This window comes from Siphateles boraxobius, unplaced genomic scaffold, assembly GCF_051911475.1.
Source record: "Siphateles boraxobius isolate OS27281-9 unplaced genomic scaffold, OSU_SipBor_1 174, whole genome shotgun sequence".
Taxonomy (NCBI): Eukaryota; Metazoa; Chordata; class Actinopteri; order Cypriniformes; family Leuciscidae; genus Siphateles; species Siphateles boraxobius.
In genome coordinates this window covers 275,001-295,847 of record NW_027508782.1, presented here as the reverse complement: position 1 = coordinate 295,847, position 20,847 = coordinate 275,001, and the positions used below count along the sequence as shown (strand labels likewise).

General features: G+C 45.0%; 1 protein-coding gene across 2 annotated transcripts in view; it reads right to left on the bottom strand.

Annotated features, from left to right (window-relative positions):
- Positions 1–295: 295 nt before the first annotated feature.
- Positions 296–20,847, bottom strand: part of tmprss6 (transmembrane serine protease 6) — a 38,405-nt gene continuing 17,853 nt past the window's right edge. The window contains exons 9-18 of one of the 2 annotated variants that reach the window (XM_077232568.1): positions 19,918–20,030; positions 19,183–19,292; positions 18,964–19,106; positions 17,799–17,897; positions 17,252–17,365; positions 16,541–16,657; positions 16,256–16,424; positions 9,971–10,242; positions 3,907–4,043; positions 1,338–1,622 (exon numbers count right to left, since the gene is read on the bottom strand). In XM_077232568.1, the coding sequence (XP_077088683.1) occupies positions 1,461–1,622; positions 3,907–4,043; positions 9,971–10,242; positions 16,256–16,424; positions 16,541–16,657; positions 17,252–17,365; positions 17,799–17,897; positions 18,964–19,106; positions 19,183–19,292; positions 19,918–20,030 (1,436 nt within the window). In that variant the 3' untranslated portion in view covers positions 1,338–1,460. Of the gene's footprint in view, positions 1,623–3,906; positions 4,044–9,970; positions 10,243–16,255; positions 16,425–16,540; positions 16,658–17,251; positions 17,366–17,798; positions 17,898–18,963; positions 19,107–19,182; positions 19,293–19,917; positions 20,031–20,847 lie in introns of both variants that reach the window. The other variant, XM_077232569.1, reaches the window with a different exon arrangement.

The following is a 20,847-nucleotide window of genomic DNA, read 5'->3' as shown; positions in this document are numbered from 1 at the left end:
TGTGTGGTGCTTCTTGAGTGCAATTCTGCTCCTGGCCGCAGGGTGTCAATGTTGAGCCACAGACAGTCACGGATCTCACCGTCATTCTAATCTGAAATGCAATAAATGAATGAACAATACATTCTAGATCGAGATCTCACTACATGATGAAACTGTAAAAAATCTGTACAAAGGCTTTATTTGTTCCAGCAAATATGAATTTGTGCTGCTTATACATTCATTTGAATCTTCCTTACAATTTGTCAGCAACATAAAGCATTGCTTTCCTACCCAAAAAAAAAAAAAAATTATATATATATATATATATATATTTTTTTTTTTATCAGTTTACTCAGCATCATGTTACATGAAAGGTAAACTCAGAAACGAAAACGACCTCGTATTCCCCCTCATGACGTCACCACAGACGCTACATAATATTCTTCAGAAATTCTCACTTTTGTTTCCACGATAGAACGAAAGTCTTACCGGTTTGTTTCAACATGAGTAAATGATCACAGAACCGTCAGTTTTGCAGGAGCTCTGCTATAATCTGATCGTTAGGGATGCGACTAAACTGAATTTCTAGCAGATAATTCTAGTTGACAGGTCAACAATTATTGTCATGTTGTGGCTTATATTATTTTGTCTAAATAATTACAAATAAACAATAAATCCTGAAGCAGCTGATATTGAATGAGGCTGTTTAATCCAGTTGAATAAAGTGAATGTTTATGAACAGGGTTTGAAATTAACTTTTTCACTCACCGGCCAATTTGGCTACTAAATTTTTAAGTTACCGCCCATTCAGAACTAGCCACAAAAAAAGATAAAAAAAAAAAAAGTATATATATATATATATATATATATATATATAGATTTGGATTTCATACATTTATTTCTAATTCAAACAAAATCCTGTCATCCAGCATCTCCTCCCTTCCTCTTTCATCCTTTTCACCAAAAATGTATTTTAGATGAACATATCAATACAGTACAAAGAACATACAAAAAATGTAGGATGTTGGAAAATAACAATGTTATTTCTGTTAACCAAATGTTTTTTAATCTTTGCTATTGCTTCAATGCAAACGAACAAGCGTGCCGTTATTTGTTGTGTAGTGACGTGTGTGTTCAAGTAAGCCAGATATGAGCAGATTCTGCACAATATGCTGTATTATATCATGATGACTCACAAGTTCAGCATTTGCGCTAAATCTGCAGATTTGGCTTACACTTCCCCAGCAAAGTGAGTAAATATAATAAGTAATGCCGAATTGGCTCGTGATTTGACAGCGTTACACGCCACAGTTGATTCTTACCCGCATTTGGCGGGAGTTAATTTCAGACTCAGTTTATGAACCTAAAATAAATTCTACACATCCACATGACTGACATCATCAAAGCACATTTCCCATGATGCTCAGAGCACAGAGACCGAGTGCTGGGAAGCGGTTTATGAAGGTCTGAGATGGTGCTCCTCAAGAAGAAATGAGGCGTTTGATCCATCCGGTGAGTTTGGTGATCCGAGTGTAAACCCCGTAATAATCCGGGCGTCCGCAGCCTCGTCCCCAGCTCACCACACCGGCCAGAAACCAGCGTCCCGACGGTTCCTGACACACCAGCGGCCCGCCAGAGTCGCCCTGACCAGACACACACACACACACACACACACACACACGTCACGTGCGCATCTCTGGTGGAAGACTTTGTGTATAATTAATATTTTAATAGTAAAAATATAGTAAAATAAGTAATATTTCAATAGATGCATCCTTGAAGGGGACATATCATGAAAATCTGACTTATCCCGTGTTTAAGCGCTATAATCGGGTCCGGTTCTTCTACCAACCCAGAAAACGTGAAAAGAGAAACCCAGTAACTTTGTTTTAGTAAAGCCTTTCTCTGCAAGCATGACAAAAAATAAGTTGATCAGATTTCGCTCTCCTTCTGACGTATGAAGAGGATCTTATTATAATAGGCCTATTACCGGCTCTTAATCTGCACGTATATAATATTACCGGCTCTTAATCTGCACGTTTATAATATTACCGGCTCTTAATCTGCACGTTTATAATATTACCGGCTCTTAATCTGCACGTATATAATATTACCGGCTCTTAATCTGCACGTTTATAATATTACCGGCTCTTAATCTGCACGTTTATAATATTACCGGCTCTTAATCTGCACGTATATAATATTACCGGCTCTTAATCTGCAGGTTTATAATATTACCGGCTCTTAATCTGCACGTTTATAATATTACCGGCTCTTAATCTGCACGTTTATAATATTACCGGCTCTTAATCTGCACGTTTATAATATTACCGGCTCTTAATCTGCACGTTTATAATATTACCGGCCCTTAATCTGCACGTTTATAATATTACCGGCTCTTAATCTGCACGTTTATAATATTACCGGCTCTTAATCTGCCAGTTTATAATATTACCGGCTCTTAATCTGCACGTATATAATATTACCGGCTCTTAATCTGCACGTTTATAATATTACCGGCTCTTAATCTGCACGTTTATAATATTACCGGCTCTTAATCTGCACGTTTATAATATTACCGGCTCTTAATCTGCACGTTTATAATATTCCCGGCTCTTAATCTGCACGTTTATAATATTACCGGCTCTTTATCTGCACGTTTATAATATTACCGGCTCTTAATCTGCACGTATATAATATTACCGGCTCTTAATCTGCCAGTTTATAATATTACCGGCTCTTAATCTGCACGTATATAATATTACCGGCTCTTAATCTGCACGTTTATAATATTACCGGCCCTTAATCTGCACGTTTATAATATTACCGGCTCTTAATCTGCACGTTTATAATATTCCCGGCTCTTAATCTGCACGTTTATAATATTACCGGCTCTTAATCTGCACGTATATAATATTACCGGCTCTTAATCTGCACGTTTATAATATTACCGGCTCTTAATCTGCACGTTTATAATATTACCGGCCCTTAATCTGCACGTTTATAATATTACCGGCTCTTAATCTGCACGTTTATAATATTACCGACCCTTAATCTGCACGTTTATAATATTACCGGCTCTTAATCTGCACGTTTATAATATTACCGGCTCTTAATCTGCACGTTTATAATGTTACCGGCCCTTAATCTGCACGTTTATAATATTACCGGCTCTTAATCTGCACGTTTATAATGTTACCGGCTCTTAATCTGCACGTTTATAATATTCCCGGCTCTTAATCTGCACGTTTATAATATTACCGGCTCTTAATCTGCACGTTTATAATATTACCGGCTCTTAATCTGCACGTTTATAATATTACCGGCTCTTAATCTGCACGTTTATAATATTACCGGCCCTTAATCTGCACGTTTATAATATTACCGGCTCTTAATCTGCACGTTTATAATATTCCCGGCTCTTAATCTGCACGTTTATAATGTTACCGGCTCTTAATCTGCACGTTTATAATATTCCCGGCTCTTAATCTGCATAATCTGCATGTTTACACACACCAGCCGACATTCGGTTTCTCGAGCGACAACAGAGACCAGTTCTAACGTTTATTAAGTTCTAAATAATAAATGATCTGTTATTTTGAGCTGAAATTTCACAAACACATTCTGGGGACGCCAGAGATTTATATTACATCTTGTGAAAAGGGGCAGAATATGTCACCTTTAAGATTAAGCCAATATTCTAGTTTGTAGAAATTCAAATAAGATACAGTACCTATATTCTTTATAAAAAATAATTTTTACATGAAAGTATAAGAGAAAGTTTATAATTTTATTATTACTTTAATCATGTTTTGCCTCTTTTTAAATGGCCCTGTGGTGTGAATTAAAAGTAACATTTCATGCCGTCTCTCAATTAATATTCTCATGCATCATCACGGTTATAGCAGTGTGATTATGGTGTGTCACCTGACAGGAGTCCTTCCCTCCTCTGCGATAACCGGCACAAATCATTCTGGGAGTGATCATGTAACCATAGGAACGCACGCATGCATCTTCACTGACCAATCGCACGTCTACTTTCTGCAGGACGTCACTCACTGCCCCTGGTGGAGAAAAGACACAAGCTGTGGTGAAAATTACAGTTTTATCCAATTGCTAACACACTAAACTGACATGCACAGCTCAATTATTTAAACTGACACACAGAGAGCAAAACCTCTTCTCAAGTCTCCAAAAGTCTAAACACATTTTCTGCTTTACAAACATTTTGCAATTCAAAATGGCACTTTTTAAATGCACTGAACACGGTTCTCTGCATAAGACACAACAATCTGACATAAAGTTACATGTTTGCCATTTCAAAACACTGCTGGCCAAACACCTCAATGGTTAATGGTTAACACTTCAATCAGGATGTAAGTACTATGAAAAGACCACAGGTGAGCACCTTTTTTTTTACAACAACAATGGAAGACGAGGAAGAGGAGGAGGAAGAGAAAGAGGAGGAGGAAGAGAAAGAGGAGGAGGAAGAGGGGGAAGAGAAAGAGGAGGAGGAAGAGAAAGAGGAGGAGGAAGAGGAGGAGGAAAAGAAAGAGGAGGAGGAAGAGAGAGAGGAGGAGGAAGAGGAGGAAGAGAGAGCGGAGGAGGAAGAGAGAGCGGAGGAGGAAAAGAAAGAGGAGGAGGAAGAGAGAGAGGAGGAGGAAGAGGATGAGGAAGAGAAAGAGGAGGAGGAAGAGGGGGAAGAGAAAAAGGAGGAGAAAGAGGAAGAGGAGGAGAAAGAGGAGGAGGAAGAGGAGGAGGAAAAGAAAGAGGAGGAGGAAGAGGAGGAGGAAAAGAAAGAGGAGGAGGAAGAGAGAGGAGGAGGAAGAGGAGGAGGAAGAGAGAGAGGAGGAGGAAGAGGAGGAGGAAGAGAGAGGAGGAGGAAGAGGGGGAAGAGAAAGAGGAGGAGGAAAAGGAGGAAGAGAGAGCGGAGGAGGAAAAGAAAGAGGAGGAGGAAGAGAGAGAGGAGGAGGAAGAGGATGAGGAAGAGAAAGAGGAGGAGGAAGAGGGGGAAGAGAAAGAGGAGGAGGAAGAGAAAGAGGAAGAGGAAGAGGAGGAGAAAGAGGAGGAGGAAGAGAGAGCGGAGGAGGAAGAGGAGGAGGAAGAGGAGGAGGAAAAGAAAGAGGAGGAGGAAGAGAGAGGAGGAGGAAGAGGAGGAGGAAGAGAGAGAGGAGGAGGAAGAGGAGGAGGAAGAGAGAGCGGAGGAGGAAAAGAAAGAGGAGGAGGAAGAGAGAGAGGAGGAGGAAGAGGATGAGGAAGAGAAAGAGGAGGAGGAAGAGGGGGAAGAGAAAGAGGAGGAGGAAGAGAAAGAGGAAGAGGAAGAGGAGGAGAAAGAGGAGGAGGAAGAGAGAGCGGAGGAGGAAGAGGAGGAGGAAAAGAAAGAGGAGGAGGAAGAGAGAGGAGGAGGAAGAGGAGGAGGAAGAGAGAGAGGAGGAGGAAGAGGAGGAGGAAGAGAAAGAGGAGGAGGAAGAGGGGGAAGAGAAAGAGGAGGAGGAAGAGAAAGAGGAGGAGGAAGGGGAGGAGGAAGAGGAGGAGGAAAAGAAAGAGGAGGAGGAAGAGAGAGGAGGAGGAAGAGGAGGAGGAAGAGAGAGAGGAGGAGGAAGAGGAGGAGGAAGAGAAAGAGGAGGAGGAAGAGGGGGAAGAGAAAGAGGAGGAGGAAGAGAAAGAGGAGGAGGAAGAGAGAGCGGAGGAGGTAGAGGAGGAGGAAGAGGAGGAGGAAAAGAAAGAGGAGGAGGAAGAGAGAGAGGAGGAGGAAGAGGAGGAGGAAGAGAGAGCGGAGGAGGAAGAGGAGGAGGAAAAGAAAGAGGAGGAGGAAGAGAGAGAGGAGGAGGAAGAGGAGGAGGAAGAGGAGGAGGAAGAGAAAGAGGAGGAGGAGGAGGGGGAAGAGAAAGAGGGGGAGGAAGAGAAAGAGGAGGAGAAAGAGGAGGAGGAAGAGAGAGCGGAGGAGGAAGAGGAGGAAGAGGAGGAGGAAAAGAAAGAGGAGGAGGAAAAGAGAGAGGAGGAGGAAGAGGAGGAGGAAGAGAAAGAGGAGGAGGAAGAGGGGGAAGAGAAAGAGGAGGAGGAAGAGAAAGAGGAGGAGGAAGAGAGAGGAGGAGGAAGAGGAGGAGGAAGAGAAAGAGGAGGAGGAAGAGGAGGAGGAAGAGAAAGAGGAGGAGGAAGAGGGGGAGGAAGAGAAAGAGGAGGAGGAAGAGAAAGAGGAGGAGGAAGAGAGAGCGGAGGAGGAAAAGAAAGAGGAGGAGGAAGAGAGATAGGAGGAGGAAGAGGAGGAGGTAGAGAAAGAGGAGGAGGAAGAGAGAGCGGAGGAGGAAGAGAGAGAGGAGGAGGAAGAGGAGGAGGAAGAGAAAGAGGAGGAGGAAGAGAGAGGAGGAGGAAGAGGAGGAGGAAGAGAAAGAGGAGGAGGAAGAGAAAGAGGAGGAGGAAGAGAGAGAGAAGGAAGAAGAGGAGGAGGAAGAGAAAGAGGAGGAGGAAGAGAGAGAGGAGGAGGAAGAGAGAGAGGAGGAGGAAGAGAGAGAGGAGGAGGAAGAGAAAGAGGAGGAGGAAGAGGAAGAGAAAGAGGAGGAGGAAGAGAAAGAGGAGGAGGAAGAGGAGGAGGAAGAGAGAGAGGAGGAGGAAGAGAGAGAGGAGGAGGAAGAGGAGGAGGAAGAGAAAGAGGAAGAGGAAGAGAAAGAGGAGGAAGAGAAAGAGGAGGAGGAAGAGAGAGAGGAGGAGGAAGAAGAGAAAGAGGAGGAGGAAGAGAGAGGAGGAGGAAGAGGAGGAGGAAGAGAAAGAGGAGGAGGAAGAGAGAGGAGGAGGAAGAGAAAGAGGAGGAGGAAGAGAGAGAGGAGGAGGAGGGAAAGAGGAGGAGGAAGAGAGAGAGGAGGAGGAAGAGGAGGAGGAAGAGGAGGAGGAAGAGAAAGAGGAGGAGGAAGAGAAAGAGAAGGAGGAAGAGAGAGAGGAGGAGGAAGAGGAGGAGGAAGAGGAGGAGGAAGAGAAAGAGGAGGAGGAAGAGGAGGAGGAAGAGAAAGAGGAGGAGGAGGAAGAGGAGGAGGAAGAGAAAGAGGAGGAGGAAGAGAAAGAGAAGGAGGAAGAGAGAGAGGAGGAGGAAGAGGAGGAGGAAGAGAAAGAGGAGGAGGAAGAGGAGGAGGAAGAGAAAGAGGAGGAGGAAGAGAGAGAGGAGGAGGAAGAGGAGGAGGAAGATAGAGAGAGGAGGAGGAAGAGGAAGAGGAAAAGGAGGAAGAGGAAGAGTAGGAGCCGCTAGAAGAGTTATTTTCATCATGGCGGTGGAAGGTATACGACCGGCAGCCCTTTGTGCGCATGCCTCTTGTGCAGGCTATGGAAGAGGCAAGAGGAGATTGATGTGTGTGTGATTCAGGGATGGATAAGGAACTCAAGGCGCTTCTTCCCTCGATGTCTGCCAAGGGAAGATATTGCCTGTGATGTGGCCTGTGATGTGGCCTGACCCAGCTGTGCGGCAAGATGCTGCTGAATTATTTTTCTTGCCTCTTTTTTTATATATTTATTTTTTCTGCAATTTTGTTTTTCAGTTTACTGTTTTTTGTGAGCACATTTTTGTTCAGGCCAATGTAAATATATCTGCTGTGCATATGTTGCACTGACTTGTTTGGTGAAAAATAAAAAAATAATGTTTCAACAACGTGTGTGTATCTGCAAATATTTCTGTGCATGTGAACAATCTGAAGAATTTTCTACAATTTGAACTATTTTAGTATTATGGCAAAGCATACTAAAGATGAGAGTGCTTTTCATTATGCCCAACAGTGTGTAGTTGGTTAGACAAAAATCTGGTAATATAAATGAAGTGTGTACAATTTCGTGCAAAAGTTTGATTTTCATAATGCTATATGTAGTTTTGGTTGCAGTGCTTCAATTTGCAGGAGATATGAGGTATTTCGCAGTTTGGGTGTGTGGTTTTGTGAATTGTGTTAAGTATTTTGATAAAACCAGCATAGTCTGCAAAATTGTGTGTTAGCAATTGTAAAAAACTGTAAGCTTTTAATGTTGTTTATATGTCTATGTGGTGTTTTTAACACAAACATGTGTAAATTCATAAGTCGACAGCATTGCTGAGTATTTTCTCCTTAAAACTGCAGTGAACCAAAGACAGTCTCAAAAACACACTTTGAAATCGCTGGTGTTTCTGACGTCACAAACTACCTTGTAACCAATCAGATCAACGTGTGATCGTCAACGAGTGGATCTCTGAGTGAGTGAGTGAGTGAGTGAGTGGAGGCGGGGCTCATTTGCATATTCATGCGTATACTAAATGAGGCAAGGGTGTAAAATTACATTCAAGCTATTTTAAGGCATGATTTTTTTTTCAAGGAAAAAACTTTTAAATAAGTAATTTTGGTGATCAAAATGAGTTTTAAAGGATAAAATGATTGACTACAGGGGGAGTTTAAATCTTTACTCGTGATTGATTTCCCGTGTCTAACAACAGCTCTGCTGGTTATTCCTCTATTTAATAACATGCAGCAGGTGACTTTCTCTCACAACATCATATGGTCAGTGAAACTAAACCAAATGCACAAAAATCAAGAAACATTGTGATTCAGTTCCTCATATTTTAGTTTTGGTGGTTTAATGTTTCGTGTGTCAAACTCATCAGGGGTGAAAAAGGTTTACAAAGGTGTGAAGGAAGAAATATCAGCTTTAAAATGTGGATTTACAGACGAAAAACAGAGCCTTAAACTAGCCTAAGATAATATATTTAAAAAAGATCACATTGTTTCAGGCCACATTCACAAGCTGTTATTGATGTCTTTCCATGGTTAAAACACTGATTGAGCTATTACATAGACATAGATATAATTTATTTTAGTAAGTTCTACTTTATCTTTCAACATTCCTTCTGATGTTCATGCATGTTTTTTCATGCTATAACTAGTTGTAAAGAGGAAGAAAAGCGGTATAGCGATGCATAAAATCAAGCCCCGCCCCAGCAAGCTCACGCCCTAAACATCCAATCAACAGCTGATGCATAAAATCAAGCCCCGGCCCTGCAAGCTCACGGCCACAACTAAACATCCAATCAACAGCCTATGCATAAAATCAAGCCCCGCCCCTGTAAGCTCACGGCCACAACTAAACATCCAATCAACAGCTGATGCATAAAATCAAGCCTCGCCCCTGCAAGCTCACGCCCTAAACATCCAATCAACAGCTGATGCATAAAATCAAGCCCCGGCCCTGCAAGCTCACGCCAACATCTAAACATCCAATCAACAGCTGATGCATAAAATCAAGCCCCGCCCCTGCAAGCTCACGCCAACATCTAAACATCCAATCAACAGCTGATGCATAAAATCAAGCCTCGCCCCTGCAAGCTCACGCCCTAAACATCCAATCAACAGCTGATGCATAAAATCAAGCCCCGCCCCTGCAAGCTCACGCCAACATCTAAACATCCAATCAACAGCTGATGCATAAAATCAAGCCCCGCCCCTGCAAGAACATGCCCTAAAAAAATTTCACTCACCGACCAATTTGGTTACTAAATTTTTTAAGTTACTGGCCATTCAGAACTTCTACTAGCCAAAAAGAATATATATAAGCTGTGATGTAGTGATCTGGTTTGTTTATTTTTTTCTCCTTTTTTTATATATATATATATGTATATTTATATAATGTTTTCTTTTTATCTTATATATATATATATATAGGGTTTGAAATTAACTTTTTCACCCACCGTTACTTTTTCAAATAAGTAACGCAAATAGTTAGTTTTTAAAGGAGTAACGCAATATATTGTCATAGAAACAGTGAGCCGCGGATTTTATGCAAGCCCCCCCCCGCATAAAATCAAGCCCCGCCCCTGCAAGCTCACGCCCACATCTAAACATCCAATCAACAGCTGATGCATAAAATTAAGCCCCGCCCCTGCAAGCTCTTCAGTTTCATAGCATCGCTGCAAAACCCCCTTCTGGAACCTTTATTAGTAAAAGTGTAGCGTGTGTATTGACTGGTTGAGATGTGTTTTGGGGTGTTGTACCTCCCTCTCGAAGCGCGCCCCATCCCGTGACCCAGCACAGCAGGTCGGCCTCCAGCTGGTGGGTCGCGGGCGGAAGGCAGACCGGATGAGCTAAAGTGCTCGACCACACAGGCCGAACCAGCCGAAGCAGCGCCACGTCATAGTCGTGAGTCTCGTCCTCGTAGTAGTGATGCAGGTGAATGTGTGACACTCGCACCGCCTCCTCCGACTGACTGCTGCCATCCAGCCGAAGTTTACCCAGATAGATGATCCACACAGACGGCGAGAAGAACCTGCAGACACACAGCCAATGCATCACCCAGACAGAATGAGCACCAGAAACTCATTACAAGTAACTTGGGTTATGTAATCAGATTACTTTTTCAAGTAACTAGTAAAGTAACGCATTACTTTTAAAATTTACAACAAACACAGACACACAATTAATGCATTCACCTGGACAGAATGAGCACCAATGTTGGGGGCAGGGTTTGAAACTAACTTTTTCACTCACAGATCAATTTGGTTACTACATTTTTAAGTTACCGGCCATTCAGAACTTCTACTAGCCAAAAAGAATATATATATATATATATAAGCTGTGATGTAGTTCATCTGGTATATATATATACTTATATAATGTTTTCTTTTTATCTTATATATATATACAGTATATACAGGGTTTGAAATTAACTTTTTCACCCACCGACCAATTTGGACAGAATGACTCATTATGGACACCAGTGACTCATTACAAGTAACTTGAGTTACGTCAAGGGTGAAATTGTCAATCACACATTGGGGTCGACAGCTGTGGGACTTTTTGTGTTGGCGCATGCACACATTTTTTTAATCAAAATAAAATAAAAGTCAGAGTCCGAACAAGGAATTTTATCACATCTGATCGTCAAACCAATGTATACTCACCCTGTAATGATTACAGCATCGGCATCAATTACAAGCCTGAATTGACAACAAAGCGGCCAGTGTCTCTCTCTTATATTCTTCTATAAACATATAGTGGCTATAAACATTTTGATAAAATTACTGTTACAGGATAACAATATTCTAATATCAAGTCTTGAGCAATGATAGTAAAACAGTTATGTACTAATGAGGGAAAATGCTGTTTATTTTTTACAAATTTGAACAAAAGTAACTTGTCAGTTTAAAAATAAACTCGCTAAAGTGCTCAAGCCACATATTATAATAAATCCAGTTTGTAGGCCAATGTAGGCTCATACAGTAGGTCCTATTTTCAAAATGCTGTATTTAAAAAAAATAGGTAGAATATTTTTGCATCACAATTAAATTCTTGACACATCTTTATAAATCAAACACAAAGTAATAAACTTCAAGAAGGTTTATGAAACCTATATACAGTACACAGTAAAGCCGCTAAATACAGGCTATTAAGTCACAAAGCTGAATTTAAATATTCATATGACATGAACCAGTGCATACTTTGTAACATGCCACCACTTAACACCCTTACTGTGAAATATAACAGCAACGCAATTGTTATGTCTGAAAATGTTCAGCATTGTTTCCTGTTGGACTCTGTGTGCTATGCACTGCTAGTGACATGTTACTGGGCCTTTAAGGCTTTCGGCAGTGATTTACGGCAAGGGTCAACAAATGTGAGTTTTGCGTCAGTTCATTAAACGCAACATGAACGAAGCTACACAGTGTGGTTATTGAGTCCTAAACAAACACAACATTTGGCGAACGAGGATGTCTGAACTCGTCTTACCACCACCGCCACCTTTCCTACCTGTTCCCGGTGACCCAGCTGTTCATTGGGATCGCTGGCTGACTTCGTTTGAGGATTATTTGCTAGCTTTGGGACACTCGGATCTAGCGGAGGCGAGGAAGTGCGCGCTCCTGCGCCATTGTCTCGGGCAGGAAGGACAGCGAATCTTCGCCACGCTCACTTTATCGGATGATAAGTACGTCACAGCCACGGCCGCCTTGAAGACCCACTTCAGCTCTGGAAGAAGCCGGCGGATGCACCGTTTTGAGTTTCGTCAGAGAACACAAAAGCCGGGTGAGACCGTTGTCCACTATGTATCAGCATTACGTGAGCTGGCTAGACTTTGTGATTTTGGGGCTTTGGAGGACGGACTTATAGTTCACCAGTTAATAGAGAAAACGTCATGTAACCAACTGAGGGAGAGACTTTTACTAGAGCCAGACTCCACGACACTAACGGACGCTTTAGTAATTGGAAAGCAGTTAGAAACGGCCCTAATGGAGGCGCGCAAGTTCGGCCGCACTGTGCACGAGCCTGTGACATCATCACCACCGTCAGTTCAGCACACAGAGACTGCAGAGGCAGGTGACTGGGTGAGTGACCGTTTGGATGTACAGAGAGTGGACAGGGGGCCCAGGGAAAGGGGGCATAAGAGCTGTAGCAACTGTGGCTCCCCTAAACATGCAACCAGAGATCAGTCATGCCCTGCCCAGGGGAAACGTTGTCGTAACTGCAACAAGTTGAACCATTTTGCACGCTGTTGTCGCTCCTCCCCTGCTTGCCATGATACTGCGGCTGTCCCCATAAACACTGTACAGACCTCACAGCCTTCGTTCAAGCTCTGCACATGCCGTGTGGGCACAGCTCTCATTCCACTCCTCGTGGAAACAGGGGCGAAAGTGTCAATTCTGAACAAATGCATATATGACCGCTTTTTCAGTCACGTGCCTCTGGAAGTAGCGGCTAAACCCCTGTCAGGCTACGGCAATTTTCCCATCTCCACTCTGGGTGTGGCCCGCCTGCCCGTCAGGTATGATCAACAATGTGCGCCTGCTACCAAGTTCTGCATTACCCGGAAGGGAGCTAACATTATGGGCCTAGACTTGTTCCTTGCCTTGGGTTTTACTGTGAGTGATGCTAGGGGCCTGCATGTCCTGCAGGTTGCTGCCTCCTGGCCTGACCGCTACCCACAACTGTTCAACGGGCTGGGACACATGACTGGTTTTGTACACCAGCCCACTGTGGACCTGTCAGTCCACCCTGTTATCCAGCCCCTACGGCGCATTCCCCTGGCCCTCCGTGACGCGGTGGAGGCTGAACTGCATCGCCTGGTGGAGGTGAACGTCATAGAGCCCGTCGAAACCTCGCCTGGTGATAGCCAAGAAAAGGGGGGGCGGACTGCGGCTCCGTGTCGACCTCACAGATGTCAACAAAGCCATCATCCCTGATAAGTACCCCCTACCTACGGCTGAGGAGCTCACTAGCCATTTCCACGGCTCCACTGTTTTCAGTAAGATGGACTTACGTAACGGCTACATCCAGGTCCCTCTGGCACCGGCCAGCATGGATCTTACAGCGTTTGTCACACACGTGGGGGTTTTCAGGTTTAAATGCATGGCATTTGGACTTTCATCAGCCCCAAGCTGTTTTCAGAAGATAATGTCGCTCATACTGGCTGGTATCCAGGGTGTCTCCATCTACCTGGATGACGTGGTGGTGCATGCGCCCTCCACTGCACTGCATGACGATCGCCTGGAGCAGGTCTTCCAGCGTTTCAAACAGCATGGGTCACATTCAACTCTGAGAAATGCATGTTTGGGGTTGAGGAGGTCGAGTTCCTGGGCATCAGGCTCTCGAAGGAGGGCATCACCCCGATTATGTCCCACACTGAGGCCATTCTTTCCCTACCAGACCCGCATTCACCATCCCAGCTGTCTTCCTTCCTGGGGATGGCCGCTTACTACCTCAGATTCATGCCACACTTCTCTGACTCAACGGCCCCCCTCCGCCGGCTGCTCAGGAAGGATGTTACGTGGGACTGGACCCCGGCCTGCCACGAAGCGGTGTGCATCATCAAACGGCAGCTCACGTCCCCACCCACACTGTCCAACTTCAGCCTGACCGCGCCCACTATGGTCACCGGCGACACCTCCGGGGTGCCGCTAGGTGCTGTGCTCTCACAGATTCAAGAGGGGGTGGAACGCCCGGTGGCTTTCGCCTCACGGGCACTTACTCCAGCAGAGCAGAAGTATTCGGTGGGGGAGAGGGAAGCCCTGGCCTGCCTGTGGGTCAAGGTGATGCAACGCTGCCGTGACACAGTGTGGTGGCCCCACATAGACTCTGATGTTGAGGAGCTGGTACGTAACTGCGCCTGCTGCCTCCTGAGTGGGAAAACTGGTCAGCCTGCCACAGCCACTCTCACCCCGACCCCTTGGCCGTCTTCACCCTGGGAACATATTCAGGTCGACCTCTGTGGAGAACTTCACGGGGCACCTGCTCATGCTCGCTACCTGCTGGTTGTGCACGATCTTCATTCAAAGTGGCCAGAGGTTTTTCAGCTGAGCTCCATTACTGCACACTCCATCATCGACCGCCTGGACAACCTGTTTGGGCGCTGGGGCCTCCCCAGTGTTGTCACAACGGATAACGGGCCCCAATTTGCGTCGGCAGAGTTCACTGAGTTTCTAACGATACGGTCCATCAAGCACATCAGGACGGCTGTGTATCACCCAGAGAGTAATGGGGGGGGGGGGGTGTAAAGACTGAATAAAACTCTTAAAAATGGAATCCGAGCTTGTCTGGAGGAAGGGAAAACCTTCAGCAACGCACTCGACCAAACTCTCCTGACCATCCGGGCATCCAAACATTCCACCACTGGAGTGTCACCGGCATTGCTCATGATTTGCCGCGAACTAAAGCAACCACTGGACTGTTTGAGAGCTGAGCCAGCTCCTACACGTGGAAGTCCAGGGCTCCAGAAAGCCAGAGCTCAGGTGAAAGGTTCGCAGGCTCGGATGAAGGCAAAGTTTGATGCCACACACAGAGTGCAAAACCCCTCACTTTCTGCAGGGGTTTGGGTCAGGATCAAACACCTCCACCGCCAAAATAAGCTGCAGTCATACTGGTCAGAGCCCCTGCGGGTGACTAAGCAGTTGGGTCATGCAACTTACAGACTGGAGAATGGGACTCGTTGTCACTCAAACCGCCTGCACAGAGTCGCAGCCCCCACAGCACCTGTATCACCTCTGTCCCCAGCAGTGGCTCTAGGTTGGCAGCCCAGGCCAAGAGATAACCGGTTGGGGGGTAATCCACTAGCGCCGCCCGACGCAGTTTCACGGCCAGCACGCCCTCAGAGAATGAGGGTCCCGCCCGTCTGGCATGGGGACTATGTGACAGGGTGATTGTGACACTGGGGAATGTGGACTGAATGTTATGTTTCAGTTTCCAGGGGGGGGGGAGAAAATGTTATGTCTGAAAATGTTCAGCATTGTTTCCCGTTGGACTCTGTATGCTATGCTCTGCTAGTGACATGTTACTGGGCCTTTAAGGCTTTCGGCAGTGATTTACGACAAGGGTCAACAAATGTGAGTTTTGCCACAGTTCAATAAACGCAACATGAACGAAGCTACACGGTGTGGTTATTGAGTCCTAAACAAACACAACAGCAATTCAAAAGGGATGAAAATGGTGAAGCAAGAAAGAACAAATGGCAGGACTCTAAAATAACTTGCTAGATAATAACCCAATTAGGAGAACAGGAACGTGGCCCAAAACGCTAACGTTAGCTGTCAAAACTGGGTTTGGTACAGTACATTTTACAAGCCTGTCACTGACCTCTATCCCAGTTTGGTTTAAAGCCAGGCTACATGCTAGCGTGTATACAGTAACATTAGCTAGCTGTCGACTAGCTTGTCAATAGTCCCTCCCATTCATACAAGCTGTATAGTATTACAGTCGAAATTCACAAATTCTACAATTCGAAATTCTAGTGAAATTCACCTTGTCGTTATCTAAGGGATTATGTCAGCCAAATACAGGATATTTACCATTCATAGATATGTGTCAGATTTTGCGCTCCTAACCATTCTTCTGTTTGGTTTTTCCTAACTCACTGACGGTGCACGAGCTACTAAAGCTATAGGGAAAACATGACGTGGATTTCAGGAGAAATAGGTTTTGTTAATGTATAGTGAAAGGCAAGTCGAATGGATTTGGGAAATGGACCAGACGGGATTTTATATTTTCGGAGCTGGAAAGAAAGACGTATTTGCAATCACATTGATATTGCCCGCATAATCATACAGTATGATCAAATATTAGGGGGGAAAAATTGTCCTTCTTTGAATATTGGGGGGGACGTGTCCCCCTGTCCCCCCATAGAATTACGCCTATGAGTTACGTAATCAGATTACTTTTTCAAGTAACTAGTAAAGTAATGCATTACTTTTTCAATTTACAACAAAATATCTGAGTTACTTTTTCAAATAAGTAACGCAATTACTTTTTAAAGGGAGTAACACAATATGTTGTCATAGAAACAGTGAGCCCCTCACCTGTCATCATAGAAACAGTGAGCCGCGGACACAACCCACTGGGCGGAGACTAAAGCCCCCCCGCATATGTGCCGGCCACTGATCTGCAGGCTGGCCTGCCATGGCCACTCCCCCTCCTCGGCCTCGGCCCCGCCCACCACACGACTGCTGAAGGGCCTCAGTCCACAGTCTGCAGAGAGAGAGTGATCAAAACACGAATGTATACACACACACACACACACACACACACACACACACTCACACTCACACACACACACACATGCAGTGAGACGTTCAACTTCTTACCACAGTATTTCTCGTCAGATTCATCAGGACAGTCGGTGATGAAGTCGCATTCTGGGTTTGGCTTCTTCAGACACGTTCCATCTCCACATTCATACGTCATATCAGAACATGGTACACCTGAACACACACACACACACACACACACACACACACACACACACACACACACACACACACACACACACACACACACACACACACACACACACACACACACACACACAGATACAGTTAGGCTTTATACTGTATGTAGTAATTATAGACAGCTTCATTAAAAAGTGTGAATTTTGTGTCAAAAAAAAGTTAAGTTTCTATGAAAGCTTTTTACTTTCCACCTTAAAAAAAAGTTTAAAAAAATACTGTTTGTTTGTGTGTGTGTGTGTGAGAGAGAGTGTGTTTGAGTCTGTTTGTGTGTGTGAGTGTTTGAGTCTGTGTGTGTGTCTGAGTGTGTTTGAGTCTGTGTGTGTGTCTGAGTGTGCTTGAGTCTGTTTGTGTGTGTGTGTGTGTGTGTGTGTGTGTGTGTGTGTGTGTGTGTGTGTGTGTGTGTGTGTGTGTGTGTGTGTGTGTGTGTGTGCGTGTACTGATGACCAGACTGGTTGAAGATGCTGTAGTGGACCTGAAGGCCCGGGACGGTGAGTGTGTGTGTGTGTGTGTGTGTGTGTGTGTGTGTGTGTGTGTGTGTGTGTGTGTGTGTGTGTGTGTGATTGATACCATGTGTGCAGTTGTCCTCATCACTGCCATCAATGCAGTCTCGGTGCTGGTCACACACTTTATAGTAGTCGACACACTGACTGTCCTCTGAGCACTGGAACTGAGCGATACACACTTCACAACACACACACACACACACACACACACACACACACACACACACACACACACACACACACACACACACACACACCCACACACACACACACACACACACACACACACACACACACACACAAGATAACACACCTCATTCATATATCATGAGGCTTGATTGTGTCACTATGATCACTGTATGCTTTTTATGCAGTTATTTTTTAGTAAGAAGCTTTTTTTTAAAGTAAGTTTCTTTCCTTGAAAAGCGTTTGTGTTGCGTAATACAGTGACTCATGTACGGGCCATTTGTGTCTCTGTGCCCACACTCACATCCGATGACATTTTTTTACTTCCTTAAAAGCATTTCTTTAGAATTAGGCAGAAAATATTGTTTTGCATTAGTCATAAAAACCGTTTTCAAACATCATGAAGTGAACAATAGGGGATTTACCGCAGTTTCTCTCATCCAGTCCGTTGGCGCAGTCTGATATACCATCACACGCCGGCACACACAGACCGTTAATGTTGCAGAGCACCTGACCAGGACAAGCTGAGCGAGCGCACACACACACACACACACACACACACACACACACACACACACACACACACACACACACACACACACACACACACACACACACACACACACACACACACACACACACAGAGTTACAGATACACTTGGGCTTTATACTGTATGTAGAAATTATAGACAGCTTCATATAAAGTGTGAATTTTGTGTCAAAAACAAGTTAAGTTTCTATGAAAGCTTGTTACTTTCCATCTTAAAAAAAAGTAAAAAAAAGACTGTTTGTGTGTGTGTGTGTGAGAGAGAGTGTGTTTGAGTCTGTTTGTGTGTGTGTGAGTGTGTTTGAGTCTGTCTGTGTGTGTGAGTGTGTTTGAGTGTGTTTGTGTGTGTGTGTGTGTGTGTGTGTACTGACGATCGGACTGGTTGAAGATGCTGTAGTGGACCTGAAGGCCCGGGCCGGTGAGAGTGTGTGTGTGTGTGTGTGTGTGTGTACTGACGATCGGACTGGTTGAAGATGCTGTAGTGGACCTGAAGGCCCGGGCCGGTGAGAGTGTGTGTGTGTGTGTGTGTGTGTGTGTGTGTGTACTGACGATCGGACTGGTTGAAGATGCTGTAGTGGACCTGAAGGCCCGGGCCGGTGAGAGTGTGTGTTTGTGTGTGTGTGTGTGTGTACTGACGATCGGACTGGTTGAAGATGCTGTAGTGGACCTGAAGGCCGGGGCCGGTGTGAGTGTGTGTGTGTGTGTGTACTGATGATCAGACTGGTTGAAGATGCTGTAGTGGACCTGAAGGCCGGGGCCAGTGAGCGTGTGTGTGTGTGTGTGTGTGTGTACTGACGATCGGACTGGTTGAAGATGCTGTAGTGGACCTGAAGGCCCGGGCCGGTGAGTGTGTGTGTGTGTGTGTGTACTGACGATCGGACTGGTTGAAGATGCTGTAGTGGACCTGAAGGCCCGGGCCGGTGTGAGTGTGTGTGTGTGTGTGTGTGTGTGTGTACTGACGATCGGACTAGTTGAAGATGCTGTAGTGGACCTGAAGGCCCGGGCCGGTGAGTGTGTGTGTGTGTGTGTGTGTGTGTACTGACGATCGGACTGGTTGAAGATGCTGTAGTGGACCTGAAGGCCCGGGCCGGTGAGCGACACCTCAGACCTCATGGACACCGTGACTGTGGAGGACATCAGGAAGATCCGCTCGGCATACGGTTGCAGACCTCTGACGCCACACAGCCTGCGCACATACACACCGCCATCACACACACATACACACGCACACGCGCTGGTGCTGATGGTTCTGCAGGACTCACCTGCGGTTCTGGATGCTCCATCGGCCCTGTGTGCAGGACTGGCTGTAACTCGCCCGGTTCAGCTCATATCCTTCAAAGAACAAGGCCAGACCGAACTCTACCGACGGCACCTGAACACACACACACACACACACACACACACACACACACACACACACACACACACACACACACACACACACACACACACACACACACACACACACACATCCACTCGATATATCATTCAATATATGCTCATGTCAATGGAAGTGGAAAAACAATGAAATAATCAAAGACATCCAGATTTCAAGTAGGAAAACTGTAGAAGCTTGTTTCCGCCACAGAATAAAAAATATGTAAGATAATAACGACTTTTTACTTTATTTCTCTCAATTCTGGATTCATTTTTCTCAATTCTGACTTTTCATCTTGCAATTTTTACTGTATGTCTCGCAATTCTGACTTTATTTCTCGCATTTCTGTGTTTTTTGTTTCACAATTTTTACTTAGTCACAATTCTGACTTTTTCTCTTGCAATTTTTACTTTATTTCTCGCAATTCTGACTTTTTCTACCGATGGCACCTGAACACACACACACACACACACACACACACACACACACACACACACACACACACACACAGACATACACACATTGTTCCATAAACATCTATCCCCTAAACCTACCCATCACAGAAAACTTTCTGTATTTTTATAATTCCCCCAGCTGAACTGTGTGAGGAGAGTCTTACAGTGAAGGTCCAGGTGCAGTTGGTGTCGGGGGGGTAATAACTGGGGTAGAAGGGGGTCCGTAAAATCCCCTGGACGCCGTCTTTCTCCTCTAGCACAACACTGTAGGAACATTCTGTGACACAACATGACAAACACAACTTCAGCGTCGCTTAACAACACTAACAGAGAAAAGTTCTGAAGACCTGTTGAATTGTAATTATTAAGTTCATTAGTTACATGATTTCTGTATCATAATAATCATTAATTATATATATATATAGCATCATTAATTATATATATATATATATATATATATATATTGTCGATGTCGTAATTCCTTTGTTTTGTATCGTTGTCCTTGAGTCTGTCCTGTTGGGGTGCTCATCCTCAAGCCGCCCCCGGCTCTGGGCACTGTGGGTTGCCTCCGGGCCTGGCTCCTCCTGCGTCTTACCAGAAGTCACTTCTGTGCGTTGTGTCGTTGTTGCCGCTGTAAGGATGAGCACCCCAACAGGACAGACTCAAGGACAACGATACAAAAACAAAGGAATTACGACATCGACAATACAGTGCATCTGCGGAAAGATCTGCAAGAACGAGAGAGGTTTAAAAATCCATCAAGGCAGAATGAGATTCTTACAGCGGCAACAACGACACAACGCACAGAAGTGACTTCTGGTAAGACGCAGGAGGAGCCAGGCCCGGAGGCAACCCACAGTGCCTAGAGCCTCCTAGTGTCGCCAATACCTGCTGCCAATAGCTCACCTGCCACTATAACCCAAGAGACAGCATCTCCCGACAAAGCACATGGCCTCCTAAGCCAGCAAGCTGCAGCCATAACAACTGTCTGCGCCTCTGTGGTCCAACTAAAGTTCCAGTTGCCTAAATCCCACACGAGAGTTGAGTGGCAACAATTTGATGAAGTTGAAAGCCAGGTCCTGGAAGGGACAGCT